Source organism: Gymnoscopelus microlampas, assembly GCF_963454915.1.
Source record: "Gymnoscopelus microlampas genome assembly, chromosome: 21".
In the NCBI taxonomy this organism is placed as follows: domain Eukaryota; kingdom Metazoa; phylum Chordata; class Actinopteri; order Myctophiformes; family Myctophidae; genus Gymnoscopelus; species Gymnoscopelus microlampas.
In genome coordinates, this window is record NC_139958.1 from 18,102,825 (window position 1) to 18,123,453 (window position 20,629).

At 41.0% G+C, this 20,629-nt stretch overlaps 3 protein-coding genes across 3 annotated transcripts in view; all 3 read left to right on the forward strand.

Annotated features, from left to right (window-relative positions):
• Window positions 1-9,799: 9,799 nt before the first annotated feature.
• LOC311037481 (26S proteasome non-ATPase regulatory subunit 4-like) lies at window positions 9,800-10,882 on the forward strand (the record flags this gene model as incomplete). Its single annotated transcript, XM_084046656.1, has 1 exon — window positions 9,800-10,882. One exon carries the CDS (start codon window positions 9,800-9,802, stop codon window positions 10,880-10,882), a length of 1,083 nt encoding a protein of 360 aa, XP_083902782.1.
• A 1,442-nt stretch (window positions 10,883-12,324) lies between these two features.
• On the forward strand, window positions 12,325-13,659 carry LOC311037847 (COP9 signalosome complex subunit 2-like; the record flags this gene model as incomplete). Its single annotated transcript, XM_084047137.1, has 1 exon — window positions 12,325-13,659. The coding sequence occupies one exon, from the start codon at window positions 12,325-12,327 to the stop codon at window positions 13,657-13,659; it is 1,335 nt and encodes a 444-aa protein (XP_083903263.1).
• A 5,844-nt stretch (window positions 13,660-19,503) lies between these two features.
• gpsm1b (G protein signaling modulator 1b) overlaps window positions 19,504-20,629 on the forward strand; it is a 37,405-nt gene continuing 36,279 nt past the window's right edge. The window contains exon 1 of the mRNA XM_084046874.1: window positions 19,504-19,781. Coding sequence (XP_083903000.1) covers window positions 19,714-19,781 — 68 coding nt within the window. The 5' untranslated portion in view covers window positions 19,504-19,713. The remainder of the gene's footprint in view (window positions 19,782-20,629) is intronic.

The window sequence follows — 20,629 nt, forward strand, 5'->3', positions numbered from 1 at the left end:
TGTGAGCTTGTAAATCAGCTATTTCTGATTTTTTTTTAATGGTTTAGAATGTATTTTCTTTGATTTTTTTTTAAAGCTTGGAAGATTTCAAAAATGTAGGCTATGACAAAATATTGTCATGCCCAAAAGTGGGACTCCAGGTTGAAAGTGGTTAAAAACATCTCCCCACTCACACCACACAGCACACACACGCTTGTCTTACTTCTCTCTTTATCTTAATCCCTGGCAGACTTTTAGGTGTCTGGCTTATACTCACAGCAAAATCCCAAACTGGAGAGGAGCGTGTTTGGAGATCTAATCCCCTTACCCCCTTATAGACTCCAGTTGCCCTCAATTCACCTCTTCTAAAACTAGGCCAAGAACAAGGAGGCACAACAGAGACGCATGCAACCTGCTGCCAACAGACACACACAGACACACACGCACACATACGCACACACACACGCACACACAGAAATCTGCTTTGCACAAAATGTACTGTACATAGACAAGTGTACTGCAAAGATATACACAAGAACTGCACTCGATGTACATACTGTATGTATAATTACCTGTTGCTGCTATCTTGCTTTCTTATTTCCTATTTTATTTATTTTATAGATTATACTCTACTACCGTACTATATTATAATCGTGTGTATATTGTATTTGCGTTCAGGCGGTCCATGTCACAGCAACATTTTGCTGCTTGTACCTGTAGTAGGCTATGACCGAATGAGTGACAAATTAATTCTTGATTCTCTCAATAGTTGATGCATCAGGGAAATCTAACACGGACAAAGCAAAACTCTGATATATACAGACAACAAGACATTAACCAGACAGACAGACAGACAGGCAGACAGACAGGCAGGCAGGCAGGCAGGCAGGCAGGCAGGCAGGCAGGCAGGCAGGCAGGCAGGCAGGCAGACAGACAGACAGACAGACAGACAGACAGACAGACAGACAGACAGACAGACAGACAGACAGACAGACAGACAGACAGACAGACAGACAGACAGACAGACAGACAGACAGACAGACAGACAGGTAAAAGTATCGACACTGCAATGTAGAAATACTCTGTTCTGTTAAGTAAAAGTCCATATTTCAAATTTACTTGAGTAAAAGTACAAAAGCATTGATATCAAAATGTACTTAAAGTACCAAAAGCAGAAAGCACTCATTATGCAGAATGTCCCATTTCACAAGTTTTCAAATGTATGACATTCATAAAAAACATTTGAAAATAGCAGATCTACAAGCTCACAATGCGTCGTATCGCGACGCATTGTGAGCTTGTAGATCGGCTATTTTCAAATGGCCGAAAGGTATATACATACTGTAGGGCTGAACACGCACACACACACACACGCACAAACACCCGCACACCACCTCCTAGGCATCTTTCTTCTCCAACCTCTCCCTGACCTTGTTGACTGCTACATTACCATGCATCAGTCAACCTTCACTGTCTGACAGTGGAAGGCTGTCTAGAGCATCTCATCTCATCTCCTCCATTTATTCCAGGTCTCACAGATTAGAGGAGCGCTTCTCAAACGCTTTCATGTCAAGGACCCCCCCAAACTGATATATGTATTTGGCTGTGGACCCCCATCTGAAAGAAATATTGTGCTTGGGACCCCCATAAGAGAAGATTAGTGTTGTTTTCCAAATGATTTCAAAATGTCTTAATTTTCCCTAAATCTTTCAAAATGTTTCGAAAATAGCCAAAGTATCAAATAGGGTTTTAAGTAAATAAGCGATAAAATTGTTAAACTGTTCCTCATTTTGCTGGGGACCCCCTGGAACCCCCTCAAGGAACACCGGACCCCACTTTGAGAACCATTGGATTAGAGGACAACTTTCTATGAGTGTGCTGCAGCCAAAAGGGAGATAAGACCCTGTTTACAGTCATACAAGAGGGGCTAAGTATAAGCTGTGAACAAATCAATATTTATTTTCTAAATCTCTCCCCCATATGCTGTTTTCAGCCACTTGTAGCCCGCTCTTGTATACACAGTGTGAAATACTGAATGAATTGCTCATGTTTCTGTTTTTATTTTCGTTTTGTTTTTTCTGAGACTCATGCATTTTGTTTGGCCCGATCTACTGTAGGTCCAAACAGTTTCAGGATGCATGGAATTGTACTGCAAAATCAGTGGTGTAAAGTAACTAAGTATACATGTACTCAAGTACTGTTCAGTTTTGAGGAATTTTTGACATTACTTGAGTATTTAGAATTTTCAGTACTTTTACTTCTATTCCACTACATCTCATTACTTTTTGATTTTGATTATTATTACAAAACATATCCGAGAAATCGCGTCAGTGGCAGGCGAAGAGTTAACCACTTCAGCCCTATATACATTTCGGGCAGATCTACAAGCTCACAATACGCCGCGATGCAACGCATTGTGAGCTTGTAGATCGGCTATTTTCAAATGATTTTTATACATTTCATACATTTGAAAACTTGTGAAATGGGACTTTCTGCACAATGAGTACTTTCTACTTTTGGTACTATAAGTACATTTACAAAGTGTGTGTGTGTGTGTGTGTGTGTGTGTGTGTGTGTGTGTGTGTGTGTGTGTGTGTGTGTGTGTGTGTGTGTGTGTGTGTGTGTGTGTGTGTGTGTGTGTGTGTGTGTGTGTGTGTGTGTGTGTGTGGTGACAATAGACCTCGCTATGAGGAGGACGGTCTGTCGCCATGGAGACCATGGTGTTTGAGAGCTGCTACCTTGAAGACAGGTGGAACTGAGGACAACGTCAGTGTGTCTCTGCTCATTCAGCATCTGGTCAAAGCAGACCCCACCTCCACCTTACACCCGTGTCACATGTAATGCTATACAGCACTGTAACCAAACAGTGGGCCGGGACCCATGTTTGGGTTGCGGACCAATTTTTACAGGTCACGAGTAAATACCCCTTTTATTTTTTGTTTCCTAGATTTTGATTTGAATTATTATTTTTCCAGTTAAAAACTAATTCAAACGTTTTTTTCAAAAATAATTCCGTACAAAAAAAAGAGAAAACATCCATTAAGTAGAGGGGGAAAGATACTTTTATTAAGTATTGAAAATAGCAGATCTACAAGCTCACAACACGTCGCATCGTGACGTGTTGTGAGCTTGTAGATCGGCTATTTTCACTGTTTGGGTCCTAGGGATACATCAAATTTCTCCTTTGGGCCTCGAGCTAACCACGTGAACTCTAGCATCCCTTGTGTTGTGAGCTTGTAAATCGGCTATTTGCGGCAAAGAGATTTGGAGTAGACTAGAGGGTACTCCAAATCTATCACACCCTAGAGCCAAAGGTCAAGTTCATTAAGTATTGAGGGTGGCTGAGGGTATTGAAGGTGGTAAGGGGTTAAATGTCTGAAAACACACATGAACACGAATCCAACATAGTAATAGAATAGATAATGTGTACACAAACAAACAGCTGAATAAATCATGACTTCTCTAGGGACATTGTAATTTATGACATAGTCCACTGCAATAATAATAATAATAATAATAAATATCATATAAAACGTATTGAAAATGTTTACTTGTTCAATTTAGCTTCAAGCTATAAACAACACAACAGAAATGCACCCATGATAAAACAACACTGCCCTCCTGTGGTAGTCAGACAGAATACACAGTGCTTCTAAGAAATGACATCTGATATATTACAATATGTATAGTCATGAACTATAAAACATGTTAAATAGAGTTGTCTATGCATAATTCTTTAAAGGCTGTAGCAGGGTTAAAATGCCTCTGCTTTTGATTTCTCTTCTCATTTATTTTTATGGCCGGTAGGGATAGTTTTATCCCTGCTTCTTTTCAGGCTGAATTAAATACATGCATTTCCTTTTGGGGAAAGGTAGACTGATATGTTTGATATTTATGTTTGATAATATAATAACAATTTAATTTGCATTTAATGTTAAGTACATTAATCCTGATGTCCCTATTTCCCTATTCAAAATCTGTCCATATTCAAATTTATTCTGAATTATCATAGATGTATAAACTATCCCACCCTATTTTATGTTTAGAATTAGGTGGTTTTGATTTGCTCTCTTTGTAAAATTGCAAAATATTTGTTTGTTTATTTGTCCTGCTCTCAGCAGCTATTCACAGTCACACTATTTGCACAGTGCAGCACATGGAAATGAACATGGCTAGACTGCAGTCCTAACTAATACGTGGTGTAACTCATTAAGACATAATGTATTAGATTAATCCTGATTAACAACACTTGACCTCTCGTGAAGACGAATGAAAATTACATTTTAATGCTAAATCTTTGACCTCATCTATTGTATTGAAAATCTGTTCAGTGGGATTTACTGTCCTTTAACTATTTTGACTTTTATAGAGCTTTGCAGTGTGTTCGATGTGTCTGTGGCCTACTGCATATCAAACTGTGGGGTCCTTTAAATTAAAGGTGTTGAAAATTGTTGCTTTTTAGACATTCAAAAAGGTTTTAGGGTATAGATGCTGATTCTGATTCTGATCCTCAGCTCAATCTCTCAGACACACAGCAAAAATGGGATAGATTTAAAAGGCTCATCCTTTACTTTTCCATCTCTCTCCCTGTATTCTCAAAGCTCCCAAGCGACGGTCTGGGTGAAGATTTGCTCTGACTTTTCCATCATGCTAATTGGTGTTTCCTCTCCCAAACCCTCTGGCATAGTTCAGGTTTTGCTGAGAGCCAAAAGGCACATAAAATGTAGTTAGTGTGTATTACAACTGTTCACAGGCCCAATGCCATGCAATCAGCTCCATGGGCTGCCTATATTATCGCACATTTGTCAGTGTGTGTTCTAAGACAGTGGTTCTCAACCATCATATTTGAACTGGGGGACCCCCCCAACCTGATAAGCACTTAGAATTGTAGGACTTGAGGCATTACATTTTAGTTTGACTCGGTTCCACAGGTTGAGAACCACTGTTCTAAGATATCAATGGAGTTATTTAGACATGGAGAAACTATCTGCAAGTACAGTAGTGTCCTACTGTAATAGCATAACAAGAGTGTATGGGCCCTAAAAATCTATGTCCTGAAGACAAATGTGGAACAAACATTTTACTTTAAAGGATCAAGCCATATGCTGGACTATACTGTAAGTGGGGTCCCCTCAAGGACCATAGGGGTCCTTGAGGGGATTCCAGGGGTCCCCAGCTAAATGATTTATAGTCAATTGAAACTATATAGATTTATAGTTAAGTGAAAAAAAAAGCCCTCAACGGGTCGTGATGCAATGCATTGCGAGCTTGTAGATCTGTTACTTTATGAATATTTTTAATAGGGCTTAAGTGGTCAAAATCAAGTTGAAGTTGTAAAGTCAAGATAGTCGAAGGACTGTATGAATACCATAAGAAAAAAAGATCAATTATACAATAGATGTGGTCAAAGATTTAGCATTCAAATGTAATCTTCATGTTTCTTTACATGACAGGTCAAGTGATGTTAATCAGGATTAATCTAATACATATGTCATTTGTTCCTATAATGAGTTACACCACGCGGGTATTGTTTAGCAGTCTAGCCATGTTTGGAACTATAGATAGGTCATTTCTATGTGATTTATACATTTGTTGTGGAATACTGTATAAATAGTACTGAGAGTACTGAGAGCAGGACAAACAAATTAAAAAGATCCCTGCCCATTTTACAAATAGAGAACATCTAACCCACCTAATGGTTGCTTCTAAACACAAATCAGGGCGTAATAGTTTATACCTATGATAAATGTTGTATCATAGAGGCATACTAACCTCCAATGTGGAGGGGGCATTTTGTTTATCTACAGCTGTAGATGATTCAACATTTTAAAAAGTTGTATTTTATTTTGCACATGTACCAGACCTCTTAGTTACTTTATTTCCCTGGACAATATGGGCTCAATATGGTGTATCGATAAGCACAGAAACTATATTGATTGATTGATATATTGATCAATTTACTGTATCTATTGATATGTTATGTGCACTTACTTAAGGATGGTCGCCCTGTACAGATGTATAGCTTGACCTCTATGTCACAGAACGTGTGGCGTTCTTTATTCCTATGCCATATGGCAGACACTGACACTTGGCATGCATTCAAGATATACATAATGTCAGTCACACATGAATAAAACATGAGCAAGACCAATATAAGATGTTTAGTGGTTTTGCAAATACCAGTAGAATGTGAATAAAATAGAATAAATAATGTGAATAAAATACTTGCTCATCGGAACTAACATACAGTTATGTCTCATTGAGAGACAACAGTATAACTGTATAAACATGATAGTTGGAAAAGACAGATGGTTTTGTTTTTTTGAAAAGCACATGCAGGCAAACAAAGTACCCCCCAAAAAAATCTAAGTTTATAAATCTAAAATCAGCTTATGGCAATCTCATTTTGCCTCAGCAGTTTACTGCCTGTAAAGTCTGATGTATAATTCCTTGTACGATGGTGTACGAGGCACCAAAAATAGCTGATCTACAAGCTCACAATGCGTCGCGGATGCGATGCATTGTGAGCTTGTAGATCTTCTATTTTCAGTGCGCGATTAGGCATGATAAACTGCTCTTACTAATAGTAATGATCCAATGATGTTGTATTATGGTCTGCGGATTAAAGACAAAAACAAATAAATGAATGGAAAAAAATAAAACAGAATAAATCAAAGGACATGGGGGCAACAGTATGTTATTGGTTTATCTCAGATGACAACAGAATTTAAGAGTGATGAAATAGGTGTCTCTATGAGCTTATGAAACAACAAGTCTGGAAAAAGGAAAAGAAATATGTCTCATTAATATAAGTGGTTTCTATTGGAAGAATATTAAAAAAAAGACAAAACATGCTTTTAACTCAAATGCGAATGCAATTATGACCGTACTCTTAACCCTAAACATTTGGCCCACTTGCTTGCTCTGCTAGGCAGCTACATTAATTTCCTAATTGAGCTGCCTAACCCACATTTTGTAAAACCAGCATGGGCACTGGCCAACAGCATTATGAGCAATTTGGCAGTCTCAGAATGAACACTGATGTTCATTCACGCATATTGATTAATGCAATGAAAGCATAGGAAATATAAACTGTGTGAAAAATACCTAATCATCAAGTTATTAATTAAATATTTTCTGTAAAACTACGAGCAACTGATCTTTTATCATAATGTGAATGACACATTGTATAAGTCTGAATTCAAAGAAGTCAAATTAATTAATAACAATTAAATTAATACATTTATTCCTTCCTCATAGAATGTGCTGTCTGTTACTTTTGTCCAAAGCCCGGTAATACCAAATAATAATAATTACAAAAGATCATCATTAGACATGCTTGACGAATGATGATCCTTTAAGCTTATCAGACATATTTGATATTTGTTCATATATTTATCCGCTCGGGGAGCAGCTGAAGTATATGTAAATAATGTGTGATGGGGAGGTTGATGCACATCTGTGTGTGTGTATGTGTGTGTGTGTGTGTGTGTGTGTGTGTGTGTGTGTGTGTGTGTGTGTGTGTGTGTGTGTGTGTGTGTGTGTGTGTGTGTGTGTGTGTGTGTGTGTGTGTGTGTGTGTGTGTGAGTTCAAATGGGGCAAAAATAGCATAAGTAACTATGTATTTCTGTATTATGATAATAGTGGCTTTCAATAAGGTGGTCAGAGCAATCAAAAAGTCCAAATGTACGGTGATCAAAATAGAACATTGAACAAAAATAAATCTTTGATAGATTATATTGTAACAATGGTTCTTGGCAATAACCTTTATATTGTTGTAAAGCCTGTTTATCTTCCTTTTAAATGGTGCCTCATTTGTAGGAATATGCATTTGTGGGATGAGCAGCACAGCTGAGTATGTGGGTAACTGGGTTGCGCCCATGAAATATTTGCCAAATCTTCACTGCCAAATAGGTTATTGTGCTTATTCAGCTCTGCTGCTCAACCCACAAATGCATGTTCCAAACGGGGCACCATTTAAAAGGGAAATAAAAAGCCTTTCCAGTGGTATAAAGACAAGAAGCAACAGAGACAGTATACTGTAAATCTACCGAACACAAATTTCCAAACTTTGTGTTTTAGTTTAGTAGGTTGGTTAGGCAATGCCACTAGTTAAAGCCCCAATCTGTGTCATTTCTCAAAATGACTAATCCCCTTGTTGGCTTAAGTAAAAAAAAAGGTATGCAATTTCTCAGACATTAAGTCACACTATAAAAATGGTGCTAAATAGCACTAAAAGTGTTTCTTTGGCACGTAATCATAGGGAAGCCTCTTTTAGTACTACAGCATCCTTGTCAAACAGTGAGCTTTCCTCTACTGCCTCCACCATGACAGCACCTGCCTCTCCTTCTGGCCAGCAAATGAGCTCTGAATGATCTGCCAACCATGCCAACATTATCTAATTGCAGCAGGTCCAGAAAAGCAATATTGGGGCCTGAGCACACGTGCACCATCTAGTGGTTATTTAGTTACTAGCCGCTTGTTTAGCACGACTAAAGGAGCATTTCACCGCTGGAAGAAGCTGCAACATAGTGGGAAAGAGTATTCATATTTGAAATTGGCACCCTATTACCGAAATAGAATAACAATAGCGTATAAGTATGTGTTCCGCTGGATTGCTTTCCACTGTCTATTACTCCAACTATCAGCATCATGCATGCCTTGCGCAACTCCCCTCCAAAACCACAACTAGCGGGGAGGTGAGAACATCCCCCTTAAACCGGCTAATAGAAACTTAATTTTGGTTACAATTGTGCTTTTATTTTGGGGAATAATCACTCTCTTTATGTGGTCTATTTCTGGGAGCTGTGTAATGGAGTGTGATTTAGGCTACTCACATGAGAATGCAGCCTGTGACTCCAGCTGATGTCAATTACTTTTCAGGCTGCATCAAGTGGTAATGCAGGGAAGAAAGAGTGCCGGGGTGCGGTTGGAGTTTTTTGTTGTTGAAGGTTTGGCTTTTGTTTGGTATGTATGTCATTAGTTTATTGTGCATTTGTTTTAACCTGTATTAGGTAAATAGTCATTTGTATTGTGTCTGCAAATATTTTTGCTGTAGATATCTTCCAAAGGTAATGTGAGAGTGTCACGTGCCCTAGTGGAGGTGTTGGTAGAGGCTGAACTACATCTTATGTAGTCCAATTTGGATTTGGGGCTGGGTCATACAGTAGATACAGATGCAGACAGACACTCAGACAGTATAACATGGGCTGGGCATGGGGCCAGTCAGACTGGAACTACAGGAAGCATGGACTGTATGTATGACTGTAATCCACTAGTCCAAGTTTATATCACATCATGTAATGTCTTCAACATCATAAAAGGGGGATTCAGGTTCAAAATCTGTGAAATGGCCCTATAAGAAAGACACAGCAACCATCATAAAAGCAGATGTGCATTAGTAGGTAATAATCCAATCAGTTCAAGATTATTAGAAGGAAATTGAGAGCCAATTGAATGATTTCAATTTATATAAAATGAATAAAAACTGACATCCAGAGCAGAGCCTTTTTGGAATACATAATCTCAGGTCCTCTGCCCTGCCGATCCACCGATCAGTCTTGCCCAAATATGGAGTTCCACACTGATGTCATCAATGTATGACATCATTAACGTGACATCAGGGAAGCCACTGCGTTATTAGACTTTATTAGACCCCGTCTTGTAACCATGATGACTTATTCCGGTCTTCCCCCACAACGGGCGTGGTATTCATGACGTTGCACTGATGTATGTGACTGTATGTGGGTCATACGTCACTGTGGCAGTATAATATATATAGTAGACAGGTGATCCCTCAGTCGAGCATCAGGTTTTCAAAATGGTCCTTGAAAGTACTATGTTCTGTGTGGACAACAGTGAATATATGAGAAATGGAGACTTTCTGCCAATGAGGCTACAGGCTCAGCAAGATGCCGTCGTCATTGTCTGCAAGTCCAAAACTCGCAGTAACCCAGAGAACAACGTGGGCCTCCTCACAATGGCAAATAACTGTGAGGTCCTGATGACCCTACAGAATAATCCTGATACTGGCCGCTTCCAGTCCAAACTACATGCTGTCCAGCCCCGTGGCAAGATCTCCTTTTGCACAGCCATTAGAGTGGCTCATCTTGCCCTAAAGCACAGGCAAGGGAAAAACCACAAGATGAGAATCATTGCCTTCGTGGGGAGTCCTGTGGAGGATAACGAGAAAGACCTTGTTAAGTTGGCAAAGCGCTTGAAAAAAGAGAAGGTGAATGTGGATATTATCAGTTTTGGAGAAGAGGAGCTGAACACAGAAAAGCTTACTGCCTTCATGAACACTCTGAATGGCAATGAAGGGACAGGCTCCCACTTGGCCACTGTCCCACCTGGAGCCAACCTTGCCGATGCCCTGGTCTCGTCACACATCTTGGACGGCGAAGGAGGCTCAATGATGGGCATGGGAGCCAATGACTTTGAGTTCGGCGTGGACCCCAGTAACGATCCAGAGCTGGCCCTGGCCCTACGCGTGTCAATGGAGGAGCAAAGAGCAGCTGCTGCCTCTGCTGCCGAGGCAGGCATGCCCGCACCCAATGCAGGCGAATCCGAGGAGGCCTCGTCTCAGATGTCTGTTTCTCAGCCAGACTCTCAGCCCGACTTTAACAACATGACAGAGGAGGAGCAGATAGCCTATGCCCTGCAGATGTCTCTTTCAGGAGGAGAATTCGGGGACATGGACACAGGAGCCCCCATGGACACTACTGCGGAGTCTACCAGGGAGGAGGATGACAATGACGTGAGTCCAGAGTACCTTCAGAGTGTCGTGGAGAGCCTGCCCGGCGTGGACCTCGACGACGAGGCCATCCGTAACGCCATCAGCGCGCTGGCTTCCCAGCCAGGAAACAAGCCAGATGCTAAAAAGGACGAGGAGACAAAGAAATGAGGAAGCAAGGACAGAAACATGCAGGACTGAGACATGGATGTGACATGTAACAAGTTGGCAGACTTAATGCAGGATGTGTCATCCATCTATAACTGTAAGGGTCAGCGGACCCCAATATGGTGTTAGACAGGTGATATGAAGTCTTATCTGCAAACTATGCTCACATCTGAGGAAAAACTAAACGGTTTTCCTTTTCTTCTTTTTTCTTTCTTTCTTTTTTTTTTTGCCAACTCGTGTTTATGGGTTGATCTGGGAGGAAACATCTTTTTCATGGTCAAATCTTCTCACAGCATCCCCATTGATGGGGAAATATCGTAGTCTGGTTTTAAATGATCACTAACGTGAAACTAGGGCATTAGCCAGGACAAATTCATAAACAAGGTTCAGAGAGGTGCAGAATTTACATTTCTGCACTTTTTATATTGACTTCAAGCTATCCGTAGCAATTCATTCTATACCATTAATTTGCATGACCATGCAAAGGCAATAAAGTACTATATAGCCTGGAAATCAGACGAATCTGCCAGTGCTAAAAAAACATACACAAAATATTAGTCTGGCCATGCCAGGCTAATAAAGTACAGTATACACACTAGTGTTATTCTGAGGTTTCTGTGCAGTGTTTTAAAACAGTAGAACCATAATAAACAAAGCATAAGCACAGACAGTAACCTTTTTCAGTTACATTTTCATGCAGAGCTCATCTGGTACCACTCCAAGAAACTGGAGATGAGCTTCTGAATAATCAATCTACCTATAAATTCAGGAATTTGTCTGTCTGTGTGTGTGGCTGTGTCCACGCGTTGCCTATATATGGAGATCCCTGAACTGTCCCAAGTTGTTGTGCTTCACACATGACGTAATAACCTGGCGTCCAAGAACTCTCTTAACGGGTATCGCATTTGAATTAGATTAAATAAATGATGATGATTGAATAGAATTACTGTAACATACTGTATTGGAGGGGATATTCTTTCCTCTGTATGGAACTGTGGCCATATACTAGCCAACATGACAAACATGATAAAACACAATTTGTGCTTTTCCCCCAATACCTGTGCAGCACCTTATCGAAGGACCTGAAGGCTAGTCTAGTGCTGTAGCCAGTCTATGACGTTAGTCATCTATGACATCAGTACTATGACTACTATCAGTTATTTCCATATTTGGGCAAACAATTATAGAGATAGGAAAATAAATAAATACAATTTGTTGCCTCTGCAGTTCCCAACACTACTTTTGGGAATCTTTGCAGCTTTAACAGGCGTGGCACTCATGACGCGCTAGTGATGTATACTCATACGTCATTGCAGTGGTATATATATATATAGCATGCAACAGGTATCGTAGTTTCTGAGTCATTCCAACAATCTCTAACTTTTGTGATTCAATCTAAGCTACAGTTTTGCTTTCTTTTGATATAAGCAAGGAAAACCATCACGATGTCTGACATGGAAGATGACTTCATGTGCGACGATGAAGAAGACTATGAAATGGAATCGGATGACAGCACGTCTGGACCCAATGTGGGCCTGGAGAACCAGTACTATAACTCCAAAGGTCTCAAGGAGGATGACCCCAAAGCAGCACTCGGCAGTTTTGAAAAGGTGCTGGAACTAGAAGGAGAGAAAGGAGAATGGGGATTCAAAGCACTCAAACAGATGGTCAAAATACACTTCAAGCTGAACAACTTTCCAGAAATGATGAACAGATACAAGCAACTGCTGACATATATCAGGAGTGCCGTCACCAGCAACTACTCAGAGAGGTCCATCAACTCCATTCTGGACTACATCTCCACCGCCAAACAGATGGACCTGCTACAGAAGTTCTATGAAACTACTCTCGAGGCTTTGAAAGATGCAAAGAATGACAGATCATGGTTTAAGACTAACTCAAAGCTGGGGAAACTGTACTTGGAGAGTGAGGAATATGGAAAACTACAGAAGGTAGTCCAACAACTGCACCAGTCATGTCATACAGACAGTGGAAAGGATGACCTAAAGAAAGGCACACAGCTCTTAGAGATATACGCTCTGGAGATCCAGATGTACACCGCACAGAAGAACAACAAGAAACTGAAGGCCCTGTACAAGCTATCTCTTAACATCAAGTCAGCCATCCCTCACCCGCTCATCATGGGACTCATCAGAGAATGTGGGGGGAAGATGCACCTGAGGGAGGGCGAGTTTGAGAAGTCTCACACAGACTTCTTTGAGGCCTTCAAAAACTACGACGAGTCTGGGAGCCCAAGGAGAACCACATGCCTGAAGTACCTGGTCCTTGCCAGTATGCTGATGAAGTCAGGAATCAACCCCTTTGACTCTCAGGAGGCCAAACCCTATAAGAATGACACCGAGATCCTAGTGATGACAAACTTGTTAGGCGCCTACCAGAATAATGACATCGCTGGATTCGAGAAAATCTTAAATCGCAGTAACATAATGGAGGACACTTTCATCAAAGAGCACATTGAGGAACTCCTGCGGAACATCAGAACTCAAGTACTTATCAAACTCATCAAACCATACACAAGAATACGCATCCCCTTTATCTCCAAGGAGCTGAACATTGATGTATGTGATGTGGAGAGTTTGCTGGTGCATTGCATACTGGCAAATACAATCCAGGGCCGCATTGACCAGCTTAACCAGCTAATGTTACTGGACCATAAGAAGAGACAGTCTCGCTACACTGCTTTGGACAAATGGACAAACCAGCTGAACTCACTGAACCAAGCTATTGTCAACAAACACATGGTGAAGGAGACTTTCTAAAGAAAAAAAGAAAAAGAAAAAAAAGGAAATAGCGGAAAATGGCATGTTAGAATGCCATTTTCCGCTGACTCTCAATGCTTTTGAGTCACAAAAATAAAAAATGTCAAAGAACAGTCACAACAATCACCTTTAAAAATGTGTTTTGTCTGAGCACAAGGATCCCCATATAACGCCCAGTTGCTTCAGTTGTTTACACTGTATTTCATCTTCATCGTTGCTTTAAACATGACAGCAAAAAACAAAAAACAAAAAAACAGTTGGCTCAATTTGTGCCAGTGAGCAGAGCAGTAGACCTGATCATTAACAGGAGACATCTATTGTCTTATTGTGGTAGAAGTGGTCTACAGAGAGTAGTAGAGAACAGTTGAGATTATTTCCTCAGCTAAGCCCTGTCAGCTATGAATCAGAGATCTGAAAGCTTAGTGGAGTGGACAAAGTGCGCTGCCTAGACCATCCATCATGTATTTATCTCTCTGCTAATCCCACAAGTTGCCAGCAGACATTGTCAAGAACCTGTGGGACAGCATGATGGTGTTTGGGAACCATGACATCTCTGACAAGGCCTTTAGTGGTTCTCAAAGTGGGGTCCGGGACCCCCCAGAGGTCCTTTAGGTCAGGAGTGCGTGTGCATTCATATCAGCGCAACGTTTCTTGTGAACGTTGCTTACAGGCCAATTTCTTTTTTTAATTCGTATTTGGAATAATTTGCAAAACCACTGTAAGTCCCTCCATGTATTTGGGCAAGACTAAAAAACCCCTGTCATCAATGTGACACCCAAAGGTGACGGGGGGAGGTGGGAGAAGGACAGCAGTCACATGAGGTCCAGGCTCAGCGGCAGGGGAACAACAGGACAGGGCTATGCTTACATAGGGGTCCAAAGACCCAAAGGCTTCTTTTTTTCCCCTAGTTTTACAAATCAACAAAAAATACTCAACCCAGTAGTCTACTTGAAGTCAAAGTATAGATACTCCTGATCAAATGTGACTCAACTACAAGTGAAAGTTGCTCAGTCAAATTTATAGGGTTAATGTACTGGAGTACTTGCTTTTAAAAATATTCAAAAGTACATGCTTTAATAAAATACTTGACTTATCCTGTATCCTAGGTGGAGCATGGGGCCTCAAGCTCACCCTGCCTGGGCAGTGTTTTAGGTTTTTACGGGTTGGGGTTGCTAGCCCCATGCCCAACCTTTCATGCACCATTTCTGGCTTCTGGTGTGTTTAAAAGAAAAAAAGCTATGAATTGTCAAACATCATGAAAATATGGACCTGCTTCTGTCTTATGAATTTCATTTTACAATTCACACTTCATGCTCAACAACACAAGATACACATCTATGTTTGATGTAAAAATTAAGAGAAACATTTTGAGGGAGGAATGTTTTGGAGGCTTTTAGCACCATATTTTTTTTATTATATACAGTGTATTTTATATTTACTATTATATCATATTGCTAATGCCCAACATGTCTACTTGAGCAAAAAAGGGGGGGGGGAATAAAACGGTCTCTGCCAAAACATCACTAGCAATCAGGAAGGAAAAAAAAGAGGTTACTGCATGTAGAAAACATTCATAGATTAAGTTTGCTACCATCTAGTGACCAAAGGTTGAATTACATGGCATGTACAGCTTGCCCTGGGGGGCATCTTTCAAACAAATGTGTCATATAGCCTACAATTCAGATGGACGTTTGGTCAGCAACCGTGTTTGTACAAGCTGAATAATGCTTCATTTGCATTGATACATCCTCATCATCGCTATCAATGATATCACTATAAATAACTTTGCACACATCTTTTCTTCAGCTGAAACTGTAAGGCCAACCTTTCAGGATGTGAAACAGCACATTTCTATTAGCATCAACCCTGGACACGAGTACTTCACCAGTACTAGCCTATACTACTTTTAACTCAGATAAATATTATTTTCTGTCTTTATTGTGTTGCTTCTGGGTTCATCTTGGATGAATGGCGCCTGCTGAAACTTTTCCTTCTGTTGGATAAGAATTGCAAAAATAGGTCATGCCATGTCTATAAGAGACTGGTGTGGCAGTTTTTTGTGTCCACAGCTGTATCGTATTTAGGACTGTCAATCCGTGATCAAATCACCACTCATATATAGATGTTGTATGACATAAATCAGATGGGTAGAGGTTTATAAACTTCCTGGCACTTGAATCTGCACTTTTATACTGTACCCTTATATTTTATAAATGAGAGGTTTCTTTAACAACAACACTCCTGTTCTCTTGCATACTCATTAGGGGTCCCAGTAGGGAAGCCCTCCAAACCCCACTGTTTTTGTTCTCATTATTTCTATCCACTAAAAGAAAAAATAAAGAAGTATGGCCTAAAATTACACCACAATTGGCAGTTGGTTTGCAAATTCCGCCCACTCAGGCACATTAAATGACGCTCATTGACCTCAAGGTGGCACTGTAAAGTTTACATTGGATACTGTAGATTGCTTGGGTCATGATCATGATGTTGTCACTGGTGTCATTTCTCATACTTTACTGTAATTGTCTCATGTACTATGTCTTCTTGTCTTGTCTTGTCTTGTCTTGTATTGATATGTCTGTTTTTCTATGGATAGTTTTATCCCCACTTTTTAACTGCCTGCTCAGGGACTACAGATGAAAATTTGCTTCTGGCTAAAAGGTATCATGGATGGACATTGATTCACTTAAATGTCCCCCAACTGTTGGGGACAAATACATTCAGAGTCCTTATTGCTTTTGCGGCAGGCATTTTGGAATAATGCCCAGATGAAATTATTATACCGGAAACACAATTAATCCACTTGACGTGCGCGAGCCAGAGCAGCAGCAGTAGTGTGCTTGTGACAGAAGAAAGCACTTAACACAGTTAACTTAAAGAAACATATAGTTATTACTATACACAGATTGAGCTAATCTTGACCTCACATGTGAGACCCGTCTCCTTGTTCTTGAATTGTGACCTCAATCGACCAGTTTCTAAAATCACTTTGTAGCTGACACAAGCCTCCCTTTCTTGAAAAATGAATACAATAAGAACTAGAAAATGTGCTCCTCAGGTCTCCGCCAGTACTGTTCCTGATTAATCCTGTCTTACCTCACTTCAAAAGATATAAATGATCTTTTGAAGTGACACACCTATTTATAGGTCTCTATTTCATCATGCGTCTCGCTAGCCAATCAAAGCACACCCTTTCAACATATTGTCACGTGTCACGTGAAGCTTGACCAATGTTAGCTTGGTGGACACACGGAAGGACGAGAACGAAAACATAGTCTCCTGGTGGAGACAATAAACATTTCTAAATAGTTTATGTTCATGAAAGGGATCTCACGTGTCCAATTTACAATTTAGGCATTTAGCAGACGCTCTTAATCCAGAGCGATTTACAATAAGCAAGGACAACACAAGGTAATACCTGATCTCTCAGGTCTCTCTAATTGACATCAACCCACCTACATTTATGTTTGGAAAGTTCTGCTCAGCTCTAAACATGTTGACATGATGGATGTGTGAAAGGCGTGTGCTTTACTTGAGCAGTGTGGATTTAACACCTTACTTAGAAGAGGCTAGAGGGACCAAAGTGACCTTATATGTGCACATGCCTAATAGTACAGTATACTCACTGTACTGTATGTGACATTGTGGTCAGATTAGGTTCCAGAAGCTGCTCGCAATACTAAGAAAAGCTGAGAAGAACAGGTACACAGTAACCTACTGTTGACCTTTTCTCCTCCCTTGATGATGAATTGATATATTGTACTTAAATAGGTGGGTAAAAAGGACACTTTTCAGGATGTTGTATACAACTAGTAGTCCTTACATTACAGTCATTTAGCAGACGCTTTTATCCAAAGCGACTTACAATAAGTGCATTCAACATAGGTAGGGAACGAAACTACTTATCACCAGAAGTATTAAGTGCATTCTCTTCTAAAACAAGCAACTAAATAAGAGTATCCTGGAAAGTACTATTGTGAAGCAGGAACGTACAATACATCTTATTTGGCCTAGACACAGCTCTCATTAAAGTACTGCAGGATGTCTACATGATTTCCTACCTTCTGAGAGACACATCGTTCATGATATACCATGAGATACAAGGTTTTTGCCCGACAAGGTGACAACAACATCATGTGTGGGCTGACATTGTGTGCACAGGCTATTCATAGTGCACACAGTCTAACGGCGTGGTTCCCATGTGAATCTTGGACTTCATTAGTCCTGAAAACATAAACCTTTGGCCTGGTGTAGATAATAACATGTCACTTTAAGCCTGAGATCTTGGGCCCCTGGGCCTGGGCCAGTAGGCCTGTTCACCCTTGGTTAGGCCTACCTTGTGCCCAAGATCAGTGGTTCCGGGGACGCCCAGGGGTCCTTAGGGGTCCTGAACAAAGGTAGTTAATATTATAATATAGCATAAAAATCAGTTCAACCACTATAGGCCTACAGTACATTGACTATTTGAAATATATCTATAAGTGAGCTTGTAGATCTCCTATTTAAAAAAGGAAAATGGCATATTTTTGGAACACAAATCTTGTGTGGGGGTCCCTGGCACAAAATATTTTCAGATGTGGGTCCGTGGCCAAATAAATTTGAATTTGGGGGTCCTTGACATGAAAAAAATTGAGAACCATTGCCCAAGATACTTATTATTGTGTTATCTGAAAACAATAATTAGGCTGACCCAGACCTGCGCTGGTCAGCCCATGTCCACTCACTGGTACACCCGGCCCCCCACCCCCCAATTTGGACACATGTATGACTGTGCCACTGTGACTTATCGGGTGGCCTTTTAATACGTGTTTGTAAAATTGTACAAAAATAAAGCAAGTTTATATTCTTGCAATTGACACACAGATCTGCCTCTCTGTACAAACCTTGTGGCAAGTTCCATTATGCACTCAAGTGCCCTTTCTTTGTAGTTTAAAGTTTCAACCCTATCCTTTGTTGATCGGGGTCTAAATATAGGCTACTTGGCCCCCTCCTTTTTTCCATCTACACCAAATCTCTTCGCTAAAAAGCTTGTGAGATATTAATGCTGTTTGCTGAATGTTCAGAATTCCAGAATAGGGACAATAGGGTTCATGTGGTTCAGCCATGTCTTCATATATTATTATAACTATTTCCTAGGGTGCAATTCCCTATAGGTGGCGTAGTTGGCTATGTACTGTATGTAACCCATCATACCGTCCTCTTCACATGCATGTGTGCTTTTCATATGAAGTGAAAGAAGACAGTATGGTTTCACCAGTGGTGGAAAAAGTACTCAAATGTTTTTCTTACGGAAATACTCTGTTACAAGTAAAGGTCCGGAATTCAAAAAATACTTGAGTAAAAGTACAAAAATATTGGTATCAAAATGTACTTAAAGACAAGTACCAAAAGTAGAAAGTACTCATTATGCAGAATGTCCCATTTCACAAGTAATTTTTTGTTGTTGAAAATAGCAGATCTACAAGCAAGCAATGCGTCGCATCACGATGCATTGTGAGCTTGTAGATCAGATGTCAAAATTGTACTTAAGTACAGTACTTGAGTACATGTACTTAGTTACTTTCCACCACTGGGTTTCACCACTGTCCTACTCCTAAAGCCACTCTCTCTCACTCACACACGCACGCACGCACGCACGCACGCACGCACGCACGCACGCACGCACGCACGCACGCACGCACGCACGCACGCACACACACACACACACACACACACACACACACACACACACACACTCACTCTCTCTTTTACTCCCCAGCCTCTGATGATGTCACGTTGGGGGAGGGGCTGTCTTTTATATGGCTTGTGTTTGCACAATACCTCACTTCCTCAGCACAGCAGCAGCTGCCATTACTGTGCGTGTGTGTGTGTATATAGACAGAGTGAGAGAGTGAGAGAGAGAGACCAATGGGAGAGACAGGCAGCTGAGAGAGGCATACAAAAGAAAAGACGTGGTGAATAGTTAGCGGAGGAGGAAGGTAATCTGAAGGGTCCTCAGAACCAGACGGAAGAGGCAGGTAGGAGGCTGCCAGTTAAGATAGAGCAGCTCCTTCCATGGCTCAGTCCGTTGCTAACGGTACTATAATGGACCAGGATCTGGCAAGCAAGAGGCTCCACTCAAGGTAGGACCTAACTCTATGGGTAGGACCCTGTGGGGGAGACACACGGATTTTTTTTAGCTTTGTAAGACCCTATGGGGGAGAAATTTGGGAGACACACAGATGTTTAGCTTTCTAGGATCCTATGGGGGAGACAGAGATTTTAGCTTTGTATGACCTTATGGGGAGACTTTTGGGAGACACAGCTTTAATTGTAGCCTGATCTTGGGTTAACTGTTGTTGTTACCGGTGGAGGAGGGGGTCAAAGGATAGAAGGAAGAGAAAGACACAGGGTGGGGAGGAGAAGGAGGAGGCAGACGAGGACTGTCTCCCGGCTCTATGCATGACTGACTGAGGAGGAGCAAGGCAAGGAAAGCTGGCCCAACCAGCTCTCCCTGTGCTGTAGAGCCACTCAGCCACCAAGAAAGAAAGACCCAGGCACAGCTTCCGTTCCCTTCAGCCCAAAGCAGCCCCAGTTCTAAGCCTCATTCCTGGCTTGGCTCCCTGAGATCTCAGCCTAGCTCTGGGTGAACTGAACTGCTGCTGGTCTGACTGTGGTGGCTGGAATGTGCAGACTGGAGGGAGCCACGTATAAGACGTGGACTGACATGATGGGTGGGATGTAGCAAGGAGTGTCTCTGGCTGGCTGGCTGTCTGTCTGGCTGGGAATGGGAAGAGACAGACTCACTCACACATGGCTTGTTCTTTTAAAACACACCATATGGGTGAACTATCACACCACGACCACGTGTAAATACAGTGCAGAAGAACACACACGTGAGGATGATGGAGATATATATACAGACCTACTACACACCTGACTGCTGTGATTTGACAGACGTGTATATAACAGGCAGTGACACAAATGGGTT